Here is a 26728-nt window from a genome sequence, read left to right on the forward strand (position 1 = left end):
TTTTAGCCGCCCCAGGGTTACAGTGTTGGACTAGTAACCGAAAGGTTGCAAGTTCAAATCCCTGAGCTGACAAGGTACAATCTGTCATTCTGCCCTTGAACAGGTAGATAACCCACTGTTCCTAGGCCGTCATTGAACATAAGAATTTGTTCTTAACTGACTTGCCTAGTTAAATAAAGGTACAATAAAAAATCAAATAAATAATAGGATACAATGCATGAGGGACACAAAGACACCAACATAGCAAAACGAAGATAAAGGAGGCTGTTGTGAATGTTAAATAAATAGCCTTCTGTGTTTGTTTATGTTTTACCCTCTGGTGGTCGCACAGCACCTCCATTCTTTTATTTTTTTTTATGTTGTCCATAATCAGGTGACACCCAGCCCAGGCAGGCAGCAAAGGCGGTGAGATATTCTGAGCCACCGGAGTGATCGCTTGTCCGGCCTATCAGAGCGGGCCTCTCCGCTGTCTGACCCGAGAGGGAGGGCTCTATGAAGAGTGCACAGCGAGCTGTGAATATTGTTCGGTGTGAAGTTGAGTAAATTACTGTATGGCTGCAGATCTCAAGGGAAGTGATTCCCTTTCAAATTATGCCTTCTGCTTTATTTTCGGTGCGTTCAACACTGCTTAAACGGCTACTGGACTATCATCAAAACGTTATTTACAACTATCACATGATGCTGCATTGTATGTCAAGTTGTAACTTCAGGCTATAGGCATGGCGTCTTCCGGATAGTGTGAAATCGCAGAGGCTCTAATTGAAGACATTTCTTCATAAGTGTTTGATGCATAATAGAAGTGGAAATCAGTAAGTTGTGGAGGAGGTCAACCGCACACATGTTGCAACTAAGCGCAACTTTCGATTTGCAGCAGGATGTGGTGTCAAGTATATTTAAGAAAGAGGCGACTGTAGGAATAATCAAAGGTAAGAGCTATCTGGTTGTATCGCTCGACCGATATCCAAAACGTATACTTTGTGCCTTTACGCACAAGGTGACAATGTGTGACAAATACCATGATAGTAGTGACACATGTAATGGCAAAATGTATTTTTTTCTACTACAGAATACTCAGGGATCGTTGACACTCGGATCCTCAACATTGAAAGGGATGGAGGAGTCCTCTACTCCTGGAAAGTAAGTGGACACTGGGCAAGGGGCGTCCACATAGCATTATAATGGGTATGTCAAGCGTGACGTTCCACACATAACCAACAGTGTGCTCTTCAGGAAGTGGTGGGGACATTCTCTCTGTCTAGGGTGCATCCCAATGGCACCCTATAGTGCAGCATCCCAATGGCACCCTATACTCTATAGTGCAGCATCCCAATGGCACCCTATTCCCTATAGTGCAGCATCCCAATGGCACCCTATACCCTATAGTGCAGCATCCCAATGGCACCCTATTCCCTATAGTGCAGCATCCCAATGGCACCCTATACTCTATAGTGCAGCATCCCAATGGCACCCTATACCCTATAGTGCAGCATCCCAATGGCACCCTATACTCTATAGTGCAGCATCCCAATGGCACCCTATACCCTATAGTGCAGCATCCCAATGGCACCCTATACCCTATAGTGCAGCATCCCAATGGCACCCTATACCCTATAGTGCAGCATCCCAATGGCACCCTATTCCCTATAGTGCAACATCCCAATGGCACCCTATACTCTATAGTGCAACATCCCAATGGCACCCTATACTCTATAGTGCAGCATCCCAATGGCACCCTATACCCTATAGTGCAGCATCCCAATGGCACCCTATTCCCTATAGTTCAGCATCCCAATGGCACCCTATACCCTATAGTGCAGCATCCCAATGGCACCCTATACCCTATAGTGCAGCATCCCAATGGCACCCTATACCCTATAGTGCAGCATCCCAATGGCACCCTATACCCTATAGTGCAGCATCCCAATGGCACCCTATACCCTATAGTGCAGCATCCCAATGACACCCTATACCCTATAGTGCAGCATCCCAATGACACCCTATAGTGCAGCATCCCAATGGCACCCTATACCCTATAGTGCAGCATCCCAATGGCACCCTATACCCTATAGTGCAGCATCCCAATGACACCCTATACCCTATAGTGCAGCATCCCAATGGCACCCTATAGTGCAGCATCCCAATGGCACCCTATACCCTATAGTGCAGCATCCCAATGACACCCTATACCCTATAGTGCAGCATCCCAATGACACCCTATACCCTATAGTGCAGCATCCCAATGGCACCCTATACCCTATAGTGCAGCATCCCAATGACACCCTATACCCTATAGTGCAGCATCCCAATGGCACCCTATACCCTATAGTGCAGCATCCCAATGGCACCCTATACCCTATAGTGCAGCATCCCAATGACACCCTATACCCTATAGTGCAGCATCCCAATGGCACCCTATACCCTATAGTGCAGCATCCCAATGGCACCCTATAGTGCAGCATCCCAATGGCACCCTATACCCTATAGTGCAGCATCCCAATGGCACCCTATACCCTATAGTGCAGCATCCCAATGGCACCCTATAGTGCAGCATCCCAATGACACCCTATACCCTATAGTGCAGCATCCCAATGGCACCCTATACCCTATAGTGCACCACTTTTGACCAGGGCCCATGGGGATCTGGGACGTAGGCTCCAAATAGAAGCCCAAAGACTCATGACAGACCACTGCAGCTGAATAAGATACTGGTTAAGAGCTACTGGTTAAGAGGTATTCCGTTTCTCTATAACATAGAGTTGTTCATAAAGTATCCTCAGACTGTGAGGGAGTGTTGAGCCCCACATAGACAGCTGAGATGTCATGGGCATAAGTATAGATCATTACACACACACACACACACACACACACACACACACACACACACACACACACACACACACACACACAGTCATTATGAGCCGTAATGGCTTTGCTCCTCTCATCTCTCAGGGGGAAACCGGGACCACCAGGATCGGGAAATACGACCCCAATACCAGACAGAATAAGGTAGAGCTTCCTCTGTGTGGGTGTGTGTGTGACTGTGTGTGTTTGACTGTGAGTGAGTGTGTATATATGCCAGTCCATAGTCTTAATGGAATGTGAGGTTACTCCTAGTACACTGCCTGATCACCACCAGCTGTTTGTAGTGTTCATCATGGGCCCTAACCCCTGTCCTCTGTCCCCTAACCCCTGTCCCCTTACCCCTCTCCCCTCTCTTCACAGCTCCTCTACACATTTGACAAGCAGGTGTGTGTCAGCAGCTGTTCTCTGAATAAGGAGGAGACTCTGCTGGGTAAGGACCTGTTCATGGACTAAGAAATATAATGTGTAGAACATAGAGATACATTAATTGTTCTATTGAATTCTATGGTGTAGAACAGATAAAACTCTAGAATCCATACTTTTCTAATTCTATGTGACACACATGCGTAGTACAAAGACACACAGACAGTGAAACAAGGATCCTCACTGAAGTGTTGAGCCAGTGTCTCCTCCCCTAGTGTGTCAGTGTTAGACTAGATACAGGTTTTCCTACATACAGCCGACTGACATTTCCAGTCCAAGATTGTGATCACCCCGTGGGAGAACCTTATCATCACGAGAGAGGAACAATGTCTTGTGACTGAGCCGACAGCCAAGAGCCATTGTATTGAAGTCACGTCACTGAACCCACATCAACTCACATACTTGTCTTTTAATCTAATTTTTAGCGGTCAGTTTGGCACAGAGGACAAGAACAGAGGAGCGCCTCAGACCAGGTACCTGTCTCCCTTGGCTCGACCCCCACAAACACACTGACACACACACACCTCCCAACTCTGATACAGACAAACAAACACAGAAGCTGAAGATTAGAGAAATGCAACTCGACAGAAAACCATGTAAATCTACAGTATGTCATGAAGAGGGAAGTGGTAAGCTATATCCTGCTGATAACTAGCTCTCTGTTTCCCTCTGGTTCTCTGAGCCTTTAGGGAGACAGACCCGTGGCTGTATTCACTACAACTCTAATAGTCAGATGGGTAACATTCAGGATGTTATGAAGTATCTATCCACACATGCACCACAGGTTTTTGAGTGTTTCAAGTGTACTCTACACGACAGGTTCAAACTGTACACAACTATTGGCTGTAGGCCGCACGATATCGGTCACCTGTGTGTGTTGAATGAGTAGCAGTGATCACAAGGGCAGCGCAGGCACTGAAGCAGTTTTCTGCTGTTTCAGGTCAGGGAAGTTAATCATTACCATATATAACACCTTTCAATTGTCTACTCCTAGTTTCAAAATGTCTGACCCTCCTCATTGAGATCCATCCCATTAACAACACTAAGGTCCTGAAGGCTGTCGACTGCCGGGTCAGAGTTCAGGTATAGAGCTGTTTTGTACTTGGACTCTACTGTACTCTTATCAGTTACACCTATTACAGTAAGCTTCCCCTCGGTTGTTATTACATTGATGTAACAACGTGCTATAACCTGGTTCTACTACAAAGAATGTTAACCAGTCATCTTTGGTTCCATACAGTTCCTCCATCCAGACACAGAGAGGGACTCGGTGCTGGAGAGTCACCTGCTGCTGGTAGCAGAAGATGGCTGTGAGTATCTGGGAAGTGAAGTGGTGTGGAGTCTCTGAGGGTCACAGCTTTTAACTATGATAGTACAAAGACATTAGATGACACTGTTCTGTGTTTTTGGGAGGGTAGGGCCACTGGGCCTTCAGGGTTTAGGTTTTGAACTTTGACCTTTGACCTTTTAGATGTGGAGCAGCTCCATGTGATGCTGGTCAGACAAGAGGGTTACAGAGTGGTAAGAAACACTGTCACAGACTATAGAGAACTGGAATGGAATGCAACTGTTCCGTAGTGACATCACTTCCGGTTGACTGATGTTCTAACAGGTGATGTTGAGCCCAGAGTGCCTGGCCAGAGACAGGGTGGCAGAGGAGTTCAGCTGGGTCCAGTGGGACAGCCAGACACAGAGACTCTTCTACCTCACACACAGGGTAACATACCACATATATACAGTACCAGTCAAAAGTTTGGACACACCTACTCATTCAAGGGTTTTTCTTTATTTTTACTATTTTCTACATTATAGAATAATAGTGAAGACATCAACACTATCAAATAACACACAAGGAATCATGTAGTAACCAAAATATTCTTAAACAAATCTAAATAGATTTTATATTTTAGATTCTTCAAAGTAGCCAGCCTTTGCCTTGATGACAGCTTTGCACTATTGGCATTCTCTCAACCAGCTTCACCTGGAATGCTTTTACAACAGTCTTGAAGGAGTTCCAACATATACCGAGCACTTGTTGGCTGCTTTTCCTTCATTCTGCGGTCGTACCCATCCCAAAACATCTCAACTGGGTTGAGGTCGGGTGATTGTGGAGAACTAGGTCATCTGATGCAGCACTTCATCCCTCTCCTTGGTCAAATAGCACTTACCCAGCCTGGAAGTGTGTTGGGTCATTGTCCTGTTGAAAAACAAATGATAGTCCCACTAAGCACAAACCAAAGTAGGGTGGCTACTTTAAAGAATCTCAAATATAAACTATATTTGGATTTGTTTAACACTTATTTGGTTACTACATGATTCCATATGTGTTATTTTCATAGTTTTGATGTCTTCACTATTCTACAATGTAGAAAATACTAAAAATGAAGAAAGACCCTTGAATGAGTAGGTGTGTCCTAACTTTTGACCGGTACTGTAGGTAACACACTGTAGGCTCTGACCTGGGCAACAACACCTTAAACTAACCGGTTCCTTTTGAACTGTGAAGAAGAACGCAGAAATTCCTCCTGATAATGAAATAATGACCTCCCTTCTTTCTCTGTCAGGAAAAAGCTGTGCTGAAATGTGTGCAATTCAGCCATGACCGCGACTGTGAGACCTTGGTGAGACTTAGCAGCAGAAATCATTTAATCATGAACACTTTATGGGTAGTGTTTGATTTCAGGTCCGGATTCTTAATGCTTCCCCCTCTTTCCGACAGTTTGAGCTTGTACTGGAGTTGCCCTCTAACCCTTTCACCTGTATGAGGTAAGAATGAAAAGTGAAATTGAATTAAATAAGATAACTTTTCAGCTAAACTGTGTATTTCCTGAAAACACTTCATCAATATTCAGCCATTTCTCGTCATGCTGTATGGATAACTCCTTGTGTGTTTGACCCCTAGGTTTGTTAATCTGGGCTTTGACCATCACCAAGAGACGCAGCAGGAACGGGAGGAGATGAGGATGGTGGTGATCACCAATAACACAGGCAGGTTTTGGTTGAACGTAAACTGATTCACCTCCATACTGTACTGTGTTGATAATGTTCTATGCTCGGAGAACATTCCTCTTTCATTAAGTTTGTCGTTACTTTTTGTTTGACATGGGACGTGAATGGAAACAGAGGGTAAGTGCTGTAGCTACTGTGATCTAGATGAACTGTGTCACTCCTTGATCAATGGACAGTTCAGTCCACCACCAGCACAATCACACTCCCTTCACAAAGCCCAGATTTAATACAACTTCTCAATTCTCAAGATTGCATTAGTCAAGCTGCACAATTGGAAATGCTGCAGGCTTCTCAATCGTAAAAATAATTTGTGTCTCTTTGAAAGGCCTATCAAATCTAAAGATGGTTGACGACGGCCCAGGGCCAGGATCATAATCACTTCATTGTGCTACTTATTCCAAATGACATTCAAGATTCAACCAATGAAACACTGTTGCTTTTAATAAGACCCCAATCAATACCACATTGTTAAAATTCTTCTGCTTCTTCTTCTGGTTCTGCTTCTTCTTCTGGTTCTTCTGCTTCTTCTTCTGGTTCTTCTTCTGGTTCTTCTGCTTCTTCTTCTGGTTCTTCTGCTTCTTCTTCTGCTTCTTCTTCTGGTTCTTCTGCTTCTTCTTCTGGTTCTTCTGCTTTTTCTTCTGCTTCTTCTGCTTTTTCTTCTGCTTCTGGTTCTTCTGGTTCTTCTGATTCTGCTTCTGCTTGTTCTTCTGCTTCTTCTGGTTCTGCTTCTTCTTCTGCTTCTTCTGCTTTTTCTTCTTCTGCTTCTTCTGGTTCTGCTTCTTCTATTTCTTCTTCTGGCTCTGCTTCTACTTCTTCTTCTGGTTTAGCTTCTTCTTCTTCTTTGTATTAATCTGTTGTTAGAGTGTAATTGGTTGTTTTAATACCTGCTCCTTACTGTTGATTGCAGGGAGTATGTGTGTGTGTTACAGCCAGCCTGCTTGTGTCAACCAGGAGATCACATACACCATAGTCCTGGTGCACAGAGGTTCAGTATTATACGTCTTACCATGTTGCATTGGTTCCATACATTATTCACAAATGACTAATTCAGTTCCGTCAGAGAAAATCCTAAATTCTTCTAAGTTTCAAGTTGTACATTGTAATCTACCAGAGCCTCTTTGCCCTCTACAGGCTGCAGTAAAACGTTCTCAGTGGCTCTGGATGGCACCCCTAGTCCATGTAGTACAGATCTCCTCCCTCTCTTCATCCCTATAGGTCAGTCAATACATCTGTCTCACAGATGTCCCGTCCATCCTGTCACAGCCCCTTCAGAACCTGCTGGAACACTCTCACACAGCCCATCCATCCTATCACAGCCCCTTCAGAACCTACTGGAACACTCTCACACAGCCCATCCATCCTATCACAGCCCCTTCAGAACCTACTGGAACACTCTCACACAGCCCATCCATCCTATCACAGCCCCTTCAGAACCTACTGGAACACTCCCAGACAACCCATCCATCCTATCACAGCCCCTGATAGTGCTACTTCTACTTGGGACTGAGGAAGTGGTTTTAGGAGTTATTTGTGATAGGATGTTTATTATTATTGTACAGTAGACATTTACATAAGAGAACAAACAAATAAACCAACCAAAAACATTTGAGATCAGTCCAAGATAGCTGATGAATAAATGTAGACAAGCCTGCTGTTCTCTGCCCAGGTTACTATGTGGTAGTCTACCTGTCTGGTCACTTCCTGCACTGCATCAACACCAGGCAACAGGAGCTGCTCTGCCACAGCCTCTTCCTCTCAGGTAAGGCTCGACCTGGGGCATGTTCATCAGGACACACCGTAGCCAATTGTTTTGCAATGGAAAAGGAAATAGAGTTTTTATTTTTACGGTTGAGACACCTCTTTGTTTCACTCCATTACGTGTCTATGAACACGACCCTGGTTACCGACAGAAGTGGACTATATGAGGAATAGGGAGTCATTTCAGATGCAGCCCAAGTGTGTGTTTGTTAAACTGGCCTCAGTGTAACTGTGTTGCAGGTGTTGATGATGGCCCCAGTGTAACTGTGTTGATGATGGCCCCAGTGTAACTGTGTTGATGATGGCCCCAGTGTAACTGTGTTGATGATGGCCCCAGTGTAACTGTGTTGATGATGGCCCCAGTGTAACAGTGTTGATGATGGCCCCAGTGTAACAGTGTTGATGATGGCCCCAGTATAACTGTGTTGATGATGGCCCCAGTATAACTGTGTTGATGATGGCCCCAGAGTAACTGTTGATGATGGCCCCAGTGTAACTGTGTTGATGATGGCCCCAGTGTAACTGTGTTGATGATGGCCCCAGTGTAACTGTTTTGATGATGGCCCCAGTGTAACTGTGTTGATGATGGCCCCAGTGTAACAGTGTTGATGATGGCCCCAGTGTAACAGTGTTGATGATGGCCCCAGTGTAACTGTGTTGATGATGGCCCCAGTATAACTGTGTTGATGATGGCCCCAGAGTAACTGTTGATGATGGCCCCAGTGTAACTGTGTTGATGATGGCCCCAGTGTAACTGTGTTGCAGGTGTTGATGATGGCCCCAGTATAACTGTGTTGATGATGGCCCCAGTGTAACTGTGTTGATGATGGCCCAGTGTAACTGTGTTACAGGTGTTGATGATGGCCCCAGTGTAACTGTGTTACAGGTGTTGATGATGGCCCCAGTGTAACTGTGTTGATGATGGCCCCAGTGTAACTGTGTTACAGGTGTTGATGATGGCCCCAGTGTAACTGTGTTACAGGTGTTGATGATGGCCCCAGTGTAACTGTGTTACAGGTGTTGATGATGGCCCCAGTGTAACTGTGTTGCAGGTGTTGATGATGGCCCCAGTGTAACTGTGTTGATGATGGCCCCAGTGTAACTGTGTTGATGATGGCCCCAGTGTAACTGTGTTGATGATGGCCCCAGTGTAACAGTGTTGATGATGGCCCCAGTATAACTGTGTTGATGATGGCCCCAGTGTAACTGTGTTACAGGTGTTGATGATGGCCCCAGTGTAACTGTGTTGATGATGGCCCCAGTGTAACTGTGTTGATGATGGCCCCAGTGTAACTGTGTTGATGATGGCCCCAGTGTAACTGTGTTGATGATGGCCCCAGTATAACTGTGTTGATGATGGCCCCAGTGTAACAGTGTTGATGATGGCCCCAGTGTAACTGTGTTACAGGTGTTGATGCAGAGCTGGGTGTGTTGGGATCAGACAGTGTGGTGTTGTCTCTACCCGAGTCCTCTCTGCTGGACCTGAACACAGGCAGGATGTACACTGTAGACCTCAACCCCTCCTTCCTCATGGACCTACTGCACTGCAGGTAGAATGGACTCGAATAGAATAGAATAGAATAGAATAGAATGGACTAGAATGGAATGGAGTAGAATGGAATGGAGTAGAATGTAATAGAATGATATAGAATAGAATAACATAGAATACAATATAGCTCAATCCATTGTTGAATGGAAAATGGTCTTGAGTGTGTATTTCGTGCTTACTGCATGTAGAAGGTACTGGAGCATTGAGTGTTATAGTGATGGTACACTCCTCTGTTTATGTCGTATTCATGATGTCTTATGCTCTGTGCTGTAGCCACAGGAGACCTGACGCTCAACGCCTGGCTGCCCTGCACTGTCTGCTGCTCTACATGGGACCCAACGCTGCACTAGAACTGAAGGTAGGAGATGCAAGCAAAACCCACGAGAACACTTTGTTCAGAGAGGGAGAGAGAGCAAGAGAGACACAGTGTGTTTAAAATATATATATTTAACCTTTATTTATCCAGGTAGTCTAGTTGAGTTCTCATTTACAACTGCAACCTGGCCAAGATAAAGAAAAGCAGTGCGACACAAACAACAACACAGAGTTACACATGGAATAAACATACAGTCAATAACACAATAGAGAAAAAGTCTATATACAGTGTGTGCAAATGAGGTAAGATAAGGGAGGTAAGGCAATAAATAGGCCATAGTGGCGAAGTAATTACAATATAGCAATTAAACACTGGAGTGATAGATGTGCAGATGATGAATGTGCAAGTAGAGATACTGGGGTGCAAAGGATCAAAATAAATAAATAACAGTATGGGGATGAGGTAGTTGGATGGGCTATTTACAGATGGGCTATGTACAGGTGCAGTGATCTGTGAGCTGCTCTGACAGCTGGAGCGTAAAGTTAGTGAGGGAGATATGATCTCCAGCTTCAGTGATTTTTGCAGTTCGTTCCAGTCATTGGCAGCAGAGAACTGGAAGGAGAGGCGGCCAAAGAAAGAATTGGTTTTGGGGGTGACTAGAGAGATATACCTGCTGGAGCGTGTGCTACAGGTGGGAAATGCTATGGTGACCAGCGAGCTGAGATAAGGGGGGACTTTACCTAGCAGGGTCTTGTAGATGACATGGATTCAGTGGGTTTGCCGACGAGAGTGAAGCGAGGGCCAGCCAACGAGAGAGTACAGGTCGCAATGGTGGGTAGTATATGGGGCTTTGGTGACAAAACGGATTGCACTGTGATAGACTGCATCCAATTTGTTGAGTAGGGTATTGGAGGCTATTTTGTAAATGACAACGCCGAAGTCGAGGATTGGTAGGATGGTCAGTTTTACTAGGGTATGTTTGGCAGCATGAGTGAAGGATGCTTTGTTGCAAAATACGAAGCCAATTCTAGATTTAACTTTGGATTGGAGATGTTTGATATGGGTCTGGAAGGAGAGTTTACAGTCTAACCAGACACCTAAGTATTTGTAGTTGTTCACGTATTCTAAGTCAGAGCCGTCCAGAGTAGTGATGTTGGGCAGGTGCGGGTAGCGATCGGTTGAAGAGCATGCATTTAGTTTTACTTGTATTTAAAAGCAGTTGGAGGCCACGGAAGGAGAGTTGTATGGCATTGAAGCTCGTCTGGAGGGTTGTTAACACAGTGTCCAAAGAAGGGCCAGAAGTATACAGAATGGTGTCGTCTGCGTAGAGGTGGATCAGAGAATCACCAGCAGCAAGAGCGACATCATTGATGTATACAGAGAAGAAAGTCGGCCCGAGAATTGAACCCTGTGGCACCCCCATTGTCCGGACTGCCAGAGGTCCGGACAACAGGCTGTCCGATTTGACACACTGAACTCTATCAGAGAAGTAATTGGTGAACCAGGCGAGGCAATCATTTGAGAAACCAAGGCTGCTGACTCTGCCGATAAGAATGTGGTGATTGACAGAGTCGAAAGCCTTGGCCAGGTCGATGAATACAGCTGCACAGTATTGTCTCTTATCGATGGCGGTTATGATATCATTTAGGACCTTGAGTGTGGCTGAGGTGCACCCACGACCAGCTCTGAAACCAGATTGCATAGCGGAGAAGGTACGGTGGGAATCGAAATGGTCGGTGATCTGTTTGTTAACTTGGCTTTTGCAGACCTTAGAAAGGCAGGGTAGGATAGATATAGGTCTGTAGCAGTTTGTCTAGAGTGTTGCCCCCTTTGAAGAGTGAAAGAGAGACGTTTTGGAGGGAGAAGTTTAGGACTGGATGTTGACCATGAGTCAGGTTGTTTATAATAGAGAAAGTGCTGCACTTGAAATCTCCATCTGCAGTACTTGTTCTAAACGGTGTCTCTGTGGCCATGACAACACAGTTAGAGAGGTAACCCGTTTTAGAGGTCCGGGAGGACGAGGCTGCTGTGGTTTCATCCACTCTGTGGAAACCCTTTACATAACATGGCTTCATGCATGTGTGGTAACACTGGAGTTACTATAGTAACACTACCAAGATGTTGTTACATAGCATAGCACTGCTGTTACTTCATGTGTTTTCTCTGCAGATCATAGATTGGATCTGTGACAATGTCATGCCGTTCGACACCTTCGATCAAATTCAGGAATTTATTCTGGGTAAGTGGAACAAGACTTATCATCGTTTTAAAATCTATTTTTGTGGTGTTTTATGGAAGACTCATCGTCTCCCTTCAACGACAGCGTCACTGTACAGGATCATCTATAAGAAGTGTCTCAGTCTGGATGAAGTCCTACCCTACTCCTCTGTGTTTGAGAAGAAGAAGGTACCTGAGGCTCTAGACCAGGTCCCCGGTGTCACCTGCACCACAGAGCTCCATGCTGAACCAGTGTTCAAAGGAAAGGTAAGATGTCTTTCACCCACTCGAGCTATTCAACTACCTGATCAGTCACGTGTGTAATATTTAGTGATTTATTTCCAGGTTAGACACTAGGGGGCAGACAAGAGTGGGAAGCAGATCCAGTGCTCAGTAACAGATAAAGAATGCATATCTAATGAATTAAATGAAGAAGAGTTGTGTTGAAAGTAAGGACGTAATAATATTATATAAACTGGGCTATTTACAATGAAATACCCAGTGATTATTCTGTAGATGGAGGCTGTCTTTAATTAAAGGCAAAACATGAACCATTTGTTACAATCAAGTGCATTTCATTTAATGTTATGTAGTATGAACACCGTGCCATAAATCATTTAGTTTCCAAGGAGGTCTCAAGATGACCATAACAAATGGACTTAATTTGCACAAACTGTAAAAGTAGTAAACATCTGGTGTTTACTAGATGTTTGGTGATGTTTGGCTGCAGGCCAGGAGTCTCCAGGGTTATTGGGAAGAGCTGCAGTGGAGCACAGAAAAGATGAAGTACTTTGAGGCGGTTCCAAACCCACGATACAGAGCATCTCAGAACCTGCCAGACTGGACCAAGCTGCTCACTACCCTGGTGAGTTCTGTTCAGACCTAGAAATATGTAGCAGCATTGGTGAGTTCACACATATTAGAGGATCAAACTGCAGATCCAGAACCTCTCACAGTCTGCCAGACTGGACCAAGCTGCTCGCTACCCTGGTGAGTTCACACAGAGAGACTGGAATATAGATTATCTCTGGGAGCTCAGTGCACCACAGGAACCATGGTCTCTCTCTCTGATCCCAAGCTTTACACTGCAGCTAAGCAGTAGGACAGTATGGAACCATGGTCTCTCTCTCTGATCCCAAGCTTTACACTGCAGCTAGCAGTAGGACAGTATGGAACCATGGTCTCTCTCTGATCCCAAGCTTTACACTGCAGCTAACAGTAGGACAGTATGGAACCATGGTCTCTCTCTCTGATCCCAAGCTTTACACTGCAGCTAGCAGTAGGACAGTATGGAACCATGGTCTCTCTGATCCTACGCTTTACACTGCAGCCAGCAGTAGGACAGTATGGAACCATGGTCTCTCTCTCTGATCCCAAGCTTTACACTGCAGCTAGCAGTAGGACAGTATGGAACCATGGTCTCTCTCTCTGATCCCAAGCTTTACACTGCAGCTAGCAGTAGGACAGTATGGAACCATGGTCTCTCTCTCTGATCCTACGCTTTACACTGCAGCTAGCAGTAGGACAGTATGGAACCATGGTCTCTCTCTCTGATCCCAAGCTTTACACTGCAGCTAGCAGTAGGACAGTATGGAACCATGGTCTCTCTCTCTGATCCCAAGCTTTACACTGCAGCTAGCAGTAGGACAGTATGGAAACATGGTCTCTCTCTCTGATCCCAAGCTTTACACTGCAGCTAGCAGTAGGACAGTATGGAACCATGGTCTCTCTCTCTGATCCCAAGCTTTACACTGCAGCTAGCAGTAGGACAGTATGGAACCATGGTCTCTTTCTCTGATCCTACGCTTTACACTGCAGCTAGCAGTAGGACAGTATGGAACCATGGTCTCTCTCTCTGATCCCAAGCTTTACACTGCAGCTAGCAGTAGGACAGTATGGAACCATGGTCTCTCTCTGATCCCAAGCTTTACACTGCAGCTAGCAGTAGGACAGTATGGAACCATGGTCTCTCTCTCTGATCCCAAGCTTTACACTGCAGCTAGCAGTAGGACAGTATGGAACCATGGTCTCTCTCTCTGATCCTAAGCTTTACACTGCAGCTAGCAGTAGGACAGTATGGAACCATGGTCTCTCTCTCTGATCCTACGCTTTACACTGCAGCCAGCAGTAGGACAGTATGGAACCATGGTCTCTCTCTCTGATCCTACTCTTTACACTGCAGCTAGCAGTAGGACAGTATGGAACCATGGTCTCTCTCTCTGATCCTAAGCTTTACACTGCAGCTAGCAGTAGGACAGTATGGTACCATGGTCTCTCTCTCTGATCCCAAGCTTTACACTGCAGCTAGCAGTAGGACAGTATGGAACCATGGTCTCTCTCTCTGATCCTACTCTTTACACTGCAGCTAGCAGTAGGACAGTATGGAACCATGGTCTCTCTCTCTGATCCCAAGCTTTACACTGCAGCTAGCAGTAGGACAGTATGGAACCATGGTCTCTCTCTCTGATCCTACGCTTTACACTGCAGCTAGCAGTAGGACAGTATGGAACCATGGTCTCTCTCTCTGATCCTAAGCTTTACACTGCAGCTAGCAGTAGGACAGTATGGTACCATGGTCTCTCTCTCTGATCCTACGCTTTACACTGCAGCCAGCAGTAGGACAGTATGGAACCATGGTCTCTCTCTGATCCCAAGCTTTACACTGCAGCTAGCAGTAGGACAGTATGGAACCATGGTCTCTCTCTCTGATCCCAAGCTTTACACTGCAGTATGACAGTATGGAACCATGGTCTCTCTCTCTGATCCTAAGCTTTACACTGCAGCCAGCAGTAGGACAGTATGGAACCATGGTCTCTCTCTGATCTTAAGCTTTACACTGCAGCTAGCAGTAGGACAGTATGGAACCATGGTCTCTCTCTCTGATCCTACTCTTTACACTGCAGCCAGCAGTAGGACAGTATGAAAACATTCATCACTTCCAATTCCTGACATATTCCCTTATAGAACCACTTCAACAGGTAGCCTAGCGTTTAAGAGCGTTGGGTCAGTAACCGAAAGGTCGCTGGCTCAAATCCCTGAGACGAATCTGTTGATGTTTTCTTGAGCAAGGCAATGAACCCTAATTGCTCTTGTATGTGCTAAATGACTAACATGGACATGCAACATGTAGTACAGTATACCTTCATAAGAGGAAGTTAGAGAACACTTTCTTCACTCTGTCTGTTCCAGAAGTCAGAGAACATGTTCCTCCCTCTGTCTGTTCCAGAAGTTAGAGAACACTTTCTTCACTCTCTGTTCCAGAAGTCAGAGAACATGTTCCTCCCTCTGTCTGTTCCAGAAGTTAGAGAACACGTTCTTCACTCTGTCTGTTCCAGAAGTTAGAGAACACGTTCCTCACTCTGTCTGTTCCAGAAGTTAGAGAACATGTTCCTCCCTCTGTCTGTTCCAGAAGTTAGAGAACATGTTCCTCCCTCTGTCTGTTCCAGAAGTTAGAGAACACGTTCTTCACTCTGTCTGTTCCAGAAGTTAGAGAACATGTTCCTCCCTCTGTCTGTTCCAGAAGTTAGAGAACATGTTCCTCCCTCTGTCTGTTCCAGAAGTTAGAACACGTTCCTCCCTCTGTCTGTTCCAGAAGTTAGAGAACAAGTTATTCACTCTGTCTGTTCCAGAAGTTAGAGAACACGTTCCTCCCTCTGTCTGTTCCAGAAGTTAGAGAACATGTTGCAAGTACAAATCCCGAGCTGACAAGGTACAAAATCTGCCGTTCTGCCCCTGAACAGGCAGTTAACCCACTGTTCCTAGGCCGTCATTGAAAATAAGAATTTGTTCTTAACTGACTTGCTTAGTAAAATAAAGGTAAAATAAAAAAAATAAAAAATAAACTCTGTCTGTTCCAGAAGTCAGAGAACATGTTCCTCCCTCTGTCTGTTCCAGAAGTCAGAGAACATGTTCCTCCCTCTGTCTGTTCCAGAAGTCAGAGAACATGTTCCTCCCTCTGTCTGTTCCAGAAGTTAGAGAAGTCAAAGAACAAGAAGGCTTCTAACTATCTACGTCACATTGAGGAGAACACTAAACAGTAGGTGGAGAACCGAAGAGCGAAGGGTCTCTTGTGTGTTGCAGAATGTTGTGTGTGTTGGAGGAAGTGTGTTGGTGGGGTACAGGGGGAACTTGACTATTGAAAGCACAGGGAGACAAACTCACAGGGATCAATGACATTGATAGATATTAACACAGGGATCAATAACACTGATAGATATTAACACAGGGATCAATAACACTGATAGATATTAACACAGGGATCAATGACACTGATAGATATTAACACGGGGATCAATGACACTGATAGATATTAACACGGGGATCAATAACACTGATAGATATTAACACGGGGATCAATAACACTGATAGATATTAACACGGGGATCAATAACACTGATGGATATTAACACGGGGATCAATGACACTTATGGATATTAACGCGGGGATCAATAACACTGATGGATATTAACGCGGGGATCAATAACACTGATGGATATTAACGCGGGGATCAATAACACTGATGGATATTAACGCGGGGATCAATAACACTGATGGATATTAACGCGGGGATCAATAACACTGATGGATATTAACGCGGGGATCAATAACACTGATAGATATTAACACTCAAACATACAGACACGTAGAGATACTGTATACACACAGACGCGTAGAGATACTGTATACACACAGACACATAGAGATACTGTATACACACAGACACGTAGAGATACTGTGTACACACAGACGCGTAGAGATACTGTGTACACACAGACGCGTAGAGATACTGTGTACACACAGACGCGTAGAGATACTGTGTACACACAGACGCGTAGAGATACTGTGTACACAGACGCGTAGAGATACTGTGTACACACAGACGCGTAGAGATACTGTGTACACACAGACGCGTAGAGATACTGTGTACACACAGACGCGTAGAGATACTGTGTACACACAGACGCGTAGAGATACTGTGTACACACAGACGCGTAGAGATACTGTGTACACACAGACGCGTAGAGATACTGTGTACACACAGACGCGTAGAGATACTGTGTACACACAGACGCGTAGAGATACTGTGTACACACAGACACAGTTTCCACTTAAAAGTCAAGTAAGTCATATCATCTGATATTTCCTCTGTTATTTTCAGAGTTCTGTCGAAGGTGGACAGCTGGAATCTTGGTAAGATGTCACATTCTAAAAGCCACTATCAATTTATAGAAGGATTGTAAGAAACCTTATCTCTAGGAATGTGAGAAACCTTGTCTCTAGGAATGTGAGAAACCTTGTCTCTAGGAATGTGAGAAACCTTGTCTCTAGGAATGTGAGAAACCTTGTCTCTAGGAATGTGAGAAACCTTGTCTCTAGGATTGTGAGAAACCTTGTCTCTAGGATTGTGAGAAACCTTGTCTCTAGGATTGTGAGAAACCTTGTCTCTAGGAATGTGAGAAACCTTGTCTCTAGGATTGTGAGAAACCTTGTCTCTAGGATTGTGAGAAACCTTGTCTCTAGGAATGTGAGAAACCTTGTCTCTAGGATTGTGAGAAACCTTGTCTCTAGGATTGTGAGAAACCTTGTCTCTAGGAATGTGAGAAACCTTGTCTCTAGGAATGTGAGAAACCTTGTCTCTAGGAATGTGAGAAACCTTGTCTCTAGGAATGTGAGAAACCTTGTCTCTAGGATTGTGAGAAACCTTGTCTCTAGGAATGTGAGAAACCTTGTCTCTAGGATTGTGAGAAACCTTGTCTCTAGGATTGTGAGAAACCTTGTCTCTAGGAATGTGAGAAACCTTGTCTCTAGGAATGTGAGAAACCTTGTCTCTAGGATTGTGAGAAACCTTGTCTCTAGGAATGTGAGAAACCTTGTCTCTAGGAATGTGAGAAACCTTGTCTCTAGGAATGTGAGAAACCTTGTCTCTAGGAATGTGAGAAACCTTGTCTCTAGGAATGTGAGAAACCTTGTCTCTAGGAATGTGAGAAACCTTGTCTCTAGGAATGTGAGAAACCTTGTCTCTAGGATTGTGAGAAACCTTGTCTCTAGGAATGTGAGAAACCTTGTCTCTAGGATTGTGAGAAACCTTGTCTCTAGGATTGTGAGAAACCTTGTCTCTAGGATTGTGAGAAACCTTGTCTCTAGGAATGTGAGAAGCCTTGTCTCTAGGATTGTGAGAAACCTTGCCTCTCTAGACCTTGATATTGGTCCTTTGGCTATGAAGCTGTTATTGTGATTATTATACCTAGAATAACAGTGGTATATTAAGATGCTGGCAGGTCAGTTAACGTGAGCTCATTTACTCTTGACTACAGACAGGAAATGTCTTCTGCTTCAGTTAATGAAATCCTCCAACTTGAGTTTCAGGGTCACATACTTGAGTCCACTGGAGAACATCGCTCTCGGAGCCCACAGTTGTTGATGATTTCTCATTCAGGGAGAGAGAGGGAAAAGAGGGGAAGAATGCCACATGGTTATATAAGAATGGGAGGAGAAGGGCGTCTCTCTCGTTTGCTTTCCTTCTTTCTCCCTGTCTTGTTTCTCCTCTCCTTCACTGCTTCCTGACCCCAGTGCAAATGTGGCTCAACCACGAGATTGAACATCGCTCTACCTCAACCTCCCATGGGCCACACACGGACAATACACAACCTCACTCTCTGTCACACACACTGCTCTCTCGCTCTTGCTCTGTCTCACTCTCTCTCTGTCTCTCTGTCTGTCTCTCAACCGTACATACTCTCTCCCATACCGACCACCATTCATCATTCTCCACACCAATATCCGAACTCACAGAAACTACCCTCTGCAAGTTGACTTTTTCCTCTCCCCCCTTCATTGTCCTTGTCATCTTCTGACTGTATTGTTTCAGTTTATCCATGGAGATGTCCCTCTGTAATGAAGACCATGGAGATGTCCCTCTGTAATGAAGACCATGGAGATGTCCCTCTGTAATGAAGACCATGGAGATGTCCCTCTGTAATGAAGACCATGGAGATGTCCCTCTAATGAAAAGACCATGGAGATGTCCCTCTAATGAAAAGACCATGGAGATGTCCCTCTGTAATGAAGACCATGGAGATGTCCCTCTGTAATGAAGACCATGGAGATGTCCCTCTGTAATGAAGACCATGGAGATGTCCCTCTAATGAAAAGACCATGGAGATGTCCCTCTAATGAAAAGACCATGGAGATGTCCCTCTAATGAAAAGACCATGGAGATGTCCCTCTAATGAAAAGACCATGGAGATGTCCCTCTGTAATGAAAAGACCATGGAGATGTCCCTCTGTAATGAAAAGACCATGGAGATGTCCCTCTGTAATGAAAAGACCATGGAGATGTCCCTCTGTAATGAAGACCATGGAGATGTCCCTCTGTAGTGAAAAGACCATGGAGATGTCCCTCTGTAATGAAGACCATGGAGATGTCCCTCTGTAGTGAAAAGACCATGGAGATGTCCCTCTGTAGTGAAAAGACCATGGAGATGTCCCTCTGTAATGAAGACCATGGAGATGTCCCTCTGTAATGAAGACCTTGGAGATGTCCCTCTGTAATGAAGACCATGGAGATGTCCCTCTGTAGTGAAAAGACCATGGAGATGTCCCTCTGTAATGAAGACCATGGAGATGTCCCTCTGTAATGAAGACCATGGAGATGTCCCTCTGAAATGAAAAGACCATGGAGATGTCCCTCTGTAATGAAGACCATGGAGATGTCCCTCTGTAGTGAAAAGACCATGGAGATGTCCCTCTGTAATGAAGACCATGGAGATGTCCCTCTGTAATGAAGACCATGGAGATGTCCCTCTGTAATGAAGACCATGGATATGTCCCTCTGTAGTGAAAAGACCATGGAGATGTCCATCTGTAATGAAAAGACCATGGAGATGTCCCTCTGTAATGAAGACCATGGAGATGTCCCTCTGTAGTGAAAAGACCATGGAGATGTCCCTCTGTAATGAAGACCATGGAGATGTCCCTCTGTAATGAAGACCTTGGAGATGTCCCTCTGTAATGAAGACCATGGAGATGTCCCTCTGTAATGAAGACCATGGAGATGTCCCTCTGTAATGAAGACCATGGAGATGTCCCTCTGTAATGAAGACCATGGAGATGTCCCTCTGTAATGAAAAGACCATGGAGATGTCCCTCTGTAATGAAGACCATGGAGATGTCCCTCTGTAATGAAGACCATGGAGATGTCCCTCTGTAATGAAGACCATGGAGATGTCCCTCTGTAATGAAGACCATGGAGATGTCCCTCTGTAATGAAAAGACCATGGAGATGTCCCTCTGTAATGAAGACCATGGAGATGTCCCTCTGTAATGAAGACCATGGAGATGTCCCTCTGTAATGAAGACCATGGAGATGTCCCTCTGTAATTTGCTGGATGCAGAGTTCAACAGAGTTCAAGTGAAGGTCAAGCAAATCGTAGAGAAAACAGACTGTATTGCAATCATCTCTTAATGGGTGGTGAAATGTTCGTGGGCAAGGAATAATTAACGACATCATCTCCACCCCTCAACCAGTATTCTACAAGAGCACAGACACAACAGACACACAGGTCTCTACATTGCAGATGAGCTGAAGGCAGTCATCAATGACCTTGGACCACAGAAGGTATGTGAGAAGAATAAGATCACCACATTGAAGCTGCCCAGCAACACCCGTTGGGGTGCCGTCATCATGTTTGACAGTCTCCTGGAGGGGAAGGAGTCTCTCCAAGGAATGGCCATATCACAGTCTGCCAATATGGACAGCCCCATCAAGAGGATCCTCCTGGATGATGTATTTTGGGAGAGAGTGGTAAGCAGCCTGAAACCTATAGCAGTAGCCATTATACGGATTGAGGGAGACAATGCCATCCTGTCTGATGTTCAGACTCTGCTTGCAGATGTAAGAGAATAAATCCATACTGCCCTGCCCACTTCACTGTTGCTCCAAGCAGAGGAAACTGCAGTTCTGAAATACATCAAAAAGCGTGAAGACTTCTGCCTGAAGCCCAAACACCCCACAGTGTACATGTTGGACCCCAAGTATGCTGGTAAGAGCATCCTGTCTGGTGCAGAGATCAACAAGGCCTATGGTGTCATCACTACCGTGTCTCGCCACCTTGGCCTGGATGAGGGCAAGGTTCTTGGCAGTCTGGCGAAGTACACTTCCAGGCAAGGGCTTTGGGATGGAGATGCAATATGGTAGTCGTGCCAACATATCTCATCAGCCACCTGATGGAAGGGACTTAGTGGATCTGAGGCTCTTTTCCCTGTTGCCTCCATCATACTCCAAATCACACCCCCCCCAAAAAATTGGTGGCCATCCAGGCAAATATGAGGCTTTTGAGCCTGACATCAAGCCATCCTCAACAAGGTTGGAAAGTGACAGTGAAGATGAGGCCTCAGAGTCTGATGTTCAAGATGTGGACATTAAGGAGGTCCAGGGAGAAGACATGGAAGCCGGAGAGGAAGACAACCAAAGCTTTAGTTTCTAGACTATAATTTTATAGATTTATGTTGAAAACGTTTTTGGGAGATGTGATGGATCATTCAAAATTCCCTTTCTGTTGTTCAGTGAAATCATCCCATTTGAAGAGTCAACTCGTTTAATTCAAGTTCAATTCGTACTAAATATTTTTTTGCATTTCTATTGGAAGGATTTAATCATTTGAATTATGTCTACATATGATGAGGGAAAAGGTTTATGTTTCTGTCTCCATATGAAATGGTAAATATATCCAATGCAAAAAACATCTACATTTAAATGGTATTAATATTAATTCCCATATATTTCCGTTAATTCCCATATATTCATGTCAATTCCCACGGAAAGTTTCCACCTCTGAATATTCCCCAAAATGTGCAACCCTACTTACTCATCTCTCTTAAATCATTAGGCAATCCTCTTCCTCGTCCTGACTCATGACTGTTTGTTTTGCCTTATGTCCAACTCTTTGACATGTAATGAAAAGTCTAAATCCACTGTGTTATGGTGTTCCTCTGCAGATCAGAAAGTGGTTCTGTTGTTCCAGGAGGAGGATAGCCAGCAGAGGGCGCTCATAGGCCTGGTGAGTCACAAGATACAGCAGCCATGATACTCTGGGTGGAAGGTGCCCTCGGGCACAGACAGCTCTAGGATCAGTTTACCCTCCCCAGATCCTAATCTTAACCATTAGGGGGGGAAATGTTAAACTGATCTTAGATCAGTGTCTGCACTATTTTAGTGCTGGGTTGGAATGCAGGCTTGTCCAGCTTACCAAGACCAAGGTTCATCAGGGCAAGCAGTTAGCTGACAACACACAACACGCATGATAAAAATAGTTGTCCCTTTTTGATCCTGACATTGCAGTCTTTTCCCAGGAGTTTTTAGCCTTGCAGCAGCAACTATTTCCATCCTGAAATTGCTGTCCCTGAGGTTTAAGTGACGTTAGTGTTTCAGCAGGTTCTATTCTACCTATCCCCAGTTGTAAAACACTAGGGTAGTCTAGCTGTGGTCCTCTCAGCATCAACCAGCAGGGTAACTATTCTACCTATCCCCAGTTGTTAAACACTAGGGTAGTCTAGCTGTGGTCCTCTCAGCATCAACCAGCAGGTTCTATTCTACCTATCCCCAGTTGTAAAACACTAGGGTAGTCTAGCTGTGGCCCTCTCAGCATCAACCAGCAGGGTAACTATTCTACCTATCCCCAGTTGTAAAACACTAGGGTAGTCTAGCTGTGGTCCTCTCAGCATCAACCAGCAGGGTAACTATTCTACCTATCCCCAGTTGTAAAACACTAGGGTAGTCTAGCTGTGGTCCTCTCAGCATCAACCAGCAGGGTAACTATTCTACCTATCCCCAGTTGTTAAACACTAGGGTAGTCTAGCTGTGGTCCTCTCAGCATCAACCAGCAGGGTAACTATTCTACCTATCCCCAGTTGTTAAACACTAGGGTAGTCTAGCTGTGGTCCCCTCAGCATCAACCAGCAGGGTAACTATTCTACCTATCCCCAGTTGTTAAACACTAGGGTAGTCTAGCTGTGGTCCTCTCAGCATCAACCAGCAGGGTAACTATTCTACCTATCCCCAGTTGTTAAACACTAGGGTAGTCTAGCTGTGGTCCTCTCAGCATCAACCAGCAGGGTAACTAGTCTACCTATCCCCAGTTGTAAAACACTAGGGTAGTCTAGCTGTGGTCCTCTCAGCATCAACCAGCAGGGTAACTATTCTACCTATCCCCAGTTGTAAAACACTAGGGTAGTCTAGCTGTGGTCCTCTCAGCATCAACCAGCAGGGTAACTAGTCTACCTATCCCCAGTTGTAAAACACTAGGGTAGTCTAGCTGTGGTCCTCTCAGCATCAACCAGCAGGGTAACTATTCTACCTATCCCCAGTTGTTAAACACTAGGGTAGTCTAGCTGTGGCCCTCTCAGCATCAACCAGCAGGGTAACTATTCTACCTATCCCCAGTTGTAAAACACTAGGGTAGTCTAGCTGTGGTCCTCTCAGCATCAACCAGCAGGGTAACTATTCTACCTATCCCCAGTTGTTAAACACTAGGGTAGTCTAGCTGTGGTCCTCTCAGCATCAACCAGCAGGGTAACTATTCTACCTATCCCCAGTTGTTAAACACTAGGGTAGTCTAGCTGTGGTCCTCTCAGCATCAACCAGCAGGGTAACTATTCTACCTATCCCCAGTTGTTAAACACTAGGGTAGTCTAGCTGTGGTCCTCTCAGCATCAACCAGCAGGGTAACTATTCTACCTATCCCCAGTTGTTAAACACTAGGGTAGTCTAGCTGTGGTCCTCTCAGCATCAACCAGCAGGGTAACTAGTCTACCTATCCCCAGTTGTTAAACACTAGGGTAGTCTAGCTGTGGTCCTCTCAGCATCAACCAGCAGGGTAACTATTCTACCTATCCCCAGTTGTTAAACACTAGGGTAGTCTAGCTGTGGTCCTCTCAGCATCAACCAGCAGGGTAACTATTCTACCTATCCCCAGTTGTTAAACACTAGGGTAGTCTAGCTGTGGCCCTCTCAGCATCAACCAGCAGGGTAACTAGTCTACCTATCCCCAGTTGTAAAACACTAGGGTAGTCTAGCTGTGGTCCCCTCAGCATCAACCAGCAGGGTAACTATTCTACCTATCCCCAGTTGTAAAACACTAGGGTAGTCTAGCTGTGGTCCTCTCAGCATCAACCAGCAGGGTAACTATTCTACCTATCCCCAGTTGTTAAACACTAGGGTAGTCTAGCTGTGGTCCTCTCAGCATCAACCAGCAGGGTAACTATTCTACCTATCCCCAGTTGTTAAACACTAGGGTAGTCTAGCTGTGGTCCTCTCAGCATCAACCAGCAGGGTAACTAGTCTACCTATCCCCAGTTGTTAAACACTAGGGTAGTCTAGCTGTGGTCCTCTCAGCATCAACCAGCAGGGTAACTATTCTACCTATCCCCAGTTGTTAAACACTAGGGTAGTCTAGCTGTGGTCCTCTCAGCATCAACCAGCAGGGTAACTATTCTACCTATCCCCAGTTGTTAAACACTAGGGTAGTCTAGCTGTGGCCCTCTCAGCATCAACCAGCAGGGTAACTAGTCTACCTATCCCCAGTTGTAAAACACTAGGGTAGTCTAGCTGTGGTCCCCTCAGCATCAACCAGCAGGGTAACTATTCTACCTATCCCCAGTTGTAAAACACTAGGGTAGTCTAGCTGTGGTCCTCTCAGCATCAACCAGCAGGGTAACTAGTCTACCTATCCCCAGTTGTAAAACACTAGGGTAGTCTAGCTGTGGTCCCCTCAGCATCAACCAGCAGGGTAACTATTCTACCTATCCCCAGTTGTAAAACACTAGGGTAGTCTAGCTGTGGTCCTCTCAGCATCAACCAGCAGGGTAACTATTCTACCTATCCCCAGTTGTAAAACACTAGGGTAGTCTAGCTGTGGTCCTCTCAGCATCAACCGGCAGGGTAACTATTCTACCTATCCCCAGTTGTAAAACACTAGGGTAGTCTAGCTGTGGCCCTCTCAGCATCAACCAGCAGGGTAACTATTCTACCTATCCCCAGTTGTAAAACACTAGGGTAGTCTAGCTGTGGTCCTCTCAGCATCAACCAGCAGGGTAACTAGTCTACCTATCCCCAGTTGTAAAACACTAGGGTAGTCTAGCTGTGGTCCCCTCAGCATCAACCAGCAGGGTAACTATTCTACCTATCCCCAGTTGTAAAACACTAGGGTAGTCTAGCTGTGGTCCTCTCAGCATCAACCAGCAGGGTAACTATTCTACCTATCCCCAGTTGTAAAACACTAGGGTAGTCTAGCTGTGGTCCTCTCAGCATCAACCAGCAGGGTAACTATTCTACCTATCCCCAGTTGTAAAACACTAGGGTAGTCTAGCTGTGGTCCCCTCAGCATCAACCAGCAGGGTAACTATTCTACCTATCCCCAGTTGTAAAACACTAGGGTAGTCTAGCTGTGGTCCCCTCAGCATCAACCAGCAGGGTAACTATTCTACCTATCCCCAGTTGTAAAACACTAGGGTAGTCTAGCTGTGGTCCCCTCAGCATCAACCAGCAGGGTAACTATTCTACCTATCCCCAGTTGTAAAACACTAGGGTAGTCTAGCTGTGGTCCCCTCAGCATCAACCAGCAGGGTAACTATTCTACCTATCCCCAGTTGTAAAACACTAGGGTAGTCTAGCTGTGGTCCTCTCAGCATCAACCAGCAGGGTAACTATTCTACCTATCCCCAGTTGTAAAACACTAGGGTAGTGTAGCTGTGGTCCTCTCAGCATCAACCAGCAGGGTAACTATTCTACCTATCCCCAGTTGTAAAACACTAGGGTAGTCTAGCTGTGGTCCTCTCAGCATCAACCAGCAGGGTAACTATTCTACCTATCCCCAGTTGTAAAACACTAGGGTAGTCTAGCTGTGGTCCTCTCAGCATCAACCAGCAGGGTAACTATTCTACCTATCCCCAGTTGTAAAACACTAGGGTAGTCTAGCTGTGGTCCTCTCAGCATCAACCAGCAGGGTAACTATTCTTAGACCAGCTCTGCTCCCAGCAGGCAATTCCATCTGCAGGTCAGATAGGTCTCTCCTGCTCCAGGAGTGTGTACCTGCAGTGTGTGTGTGTGTTTGTACCTGCAGTGTGTGTGTGTACCTGCAGTGTGTGTGCGTGTGTGTACCTGCAGAGTGTGTGTGTACCTGCAGAGTGTGTGTGTGTACCTGCAGAGTGTGTGTGTGTACCTGCAGAGTGTGTGTGTGTGTACCTGCAGAGTGTGTGTGTGTACCTGCAGAGTGTGTGTGTGTACCTGCAGAGTGGGTGTGTGTACCTGCAGAGTGGGTGTGTGTGTACCTGCAGTGTGTGTGTGTGTGTGTGTGTGTGTACCTGCAGTGTGTGTACCTGCAGTGTGTGTACCTGCAGTGTGTGTGTGTGTACCTGCAGTGTGTGTGTGTGTGTGTATGTACCTGCAGTGTGTGTGTGTGTGTGTACCTACAGTGTGTGTGTGTACCTACAATTGTTTGTGTGTACCTGCAGTGTGTGTGTATGTACCTGCAGTGTGTGTGTGTACCTGCAGTTTGTGTGTGTACCTACCTGCAGAGTGTGTGTGTGTACCTGCAGAG

At 45.5% G+C, this 26728-nt stretch overlaps 1 protein-coding gene across 6 annotated transcripts in view; it reads left to right on the top strand.

Annotated features, from left to right (window-relative positions):
- The first annotated feature begins 516 nt into the window (after window positions 1-516).
- Window positions 517-26728, top strand: part of LOC135532568 (gamma-secretase-activating protein-like) — a 41518-nt gene continuing 15306 nt past the window's right edge. For 3 of the 6 annotated variants that reach the window (XM_064960046.1, XM_064960048.1, XM_064960047.1), the window contains exons 1-23: window positions 519-926; window positions 1067-1137; window positions 2950-3006; window positions 3223-3292; window positions 3711-3758; window positions 4280-4368; window positions 4526-4595; window positions 4757-4806; window positions 4898-5002; window positions 5850-5906; window positions 6005-6051; window positions 6188-6277; window positions 7206-7279; window positions 7426-7509; window positions 7961-8053; window positions 9461-9602; window positions 9875-9959; window positions 12087-12156; window positions 12241-12401; window positions 12865-12999; window positions 16103-16170; window positions 17293-17324; window positions 22131-22192. In XM_064960046.1, coding sequence (XP_064816118.1) covers window positions 839-926; window positions 1067-1137; window positions 2950-3006; window positions 3223-3292; window positions 3711-3758; window positions 4280-4368; window positions 4526-4595; window positions 4757-4806; window positions 4898-5002; window positions 5850-5906; window positions 6005-6051; window positions 6188-6277; window positions 7206-7279; window positions 7426-7509; window positions 7961-8053; window positions 9461-9602; window positions 9875-9959; window positions 12087-12156; window positions 12241-12401; window positions 12865-12999; window positions 16103-16170; window positions 17293-17324; window positions 22131-22192 — 1848 coding nt within the window. In that variant the 5' untranslated portion in view covers window positions 519-838. Of the gene's footprint in view, window positions 927-1066; window positions 1138-2949; window positions 3007-3222; window positions 3293-3710; window positions 3759-4279; window positions 4369-4525; window positions 4596-4756; window positions 4807-4897; window positions 5003-5849; window positions 5907-6004; window positions 6052-6187; window positions 6278-7205; window positions 7280-7425; window positions 7510-7960; window positions 8054-9460; window positions 9603-9874; window positions 9960-12086; window positions 12157-12240; window positions 12402-12864; window positions 13000-16102; window positions 16171-17292; window positions 17325-22130; window positions 22193-26728 lie in introns of all 6 variants that reach the window. The other 3 variants (XM_064960051.1, XM_064960049.1, XM_064960050.1) reach the window with 3 other exon arrangements.

The sequence above is a fragment of the Oncorhynchus masou genome, unplaced genomic scaffold (genome assembly GCF_036934945.1).
Source record: "Oncorhynchus masou masou isolate Uvic2021 unplaced genomic scaffold, UVic_Omas_1.1 unplaced_scaffold_1911, whole genome shotgun sequence".
NCBI classification, from domain to species: Eukaryota; Metazoa; Chordata; class Actinopteri; order Salmoniformes; family Salmonidae; genus Oncorhynchus; species Oncorhynchus masou.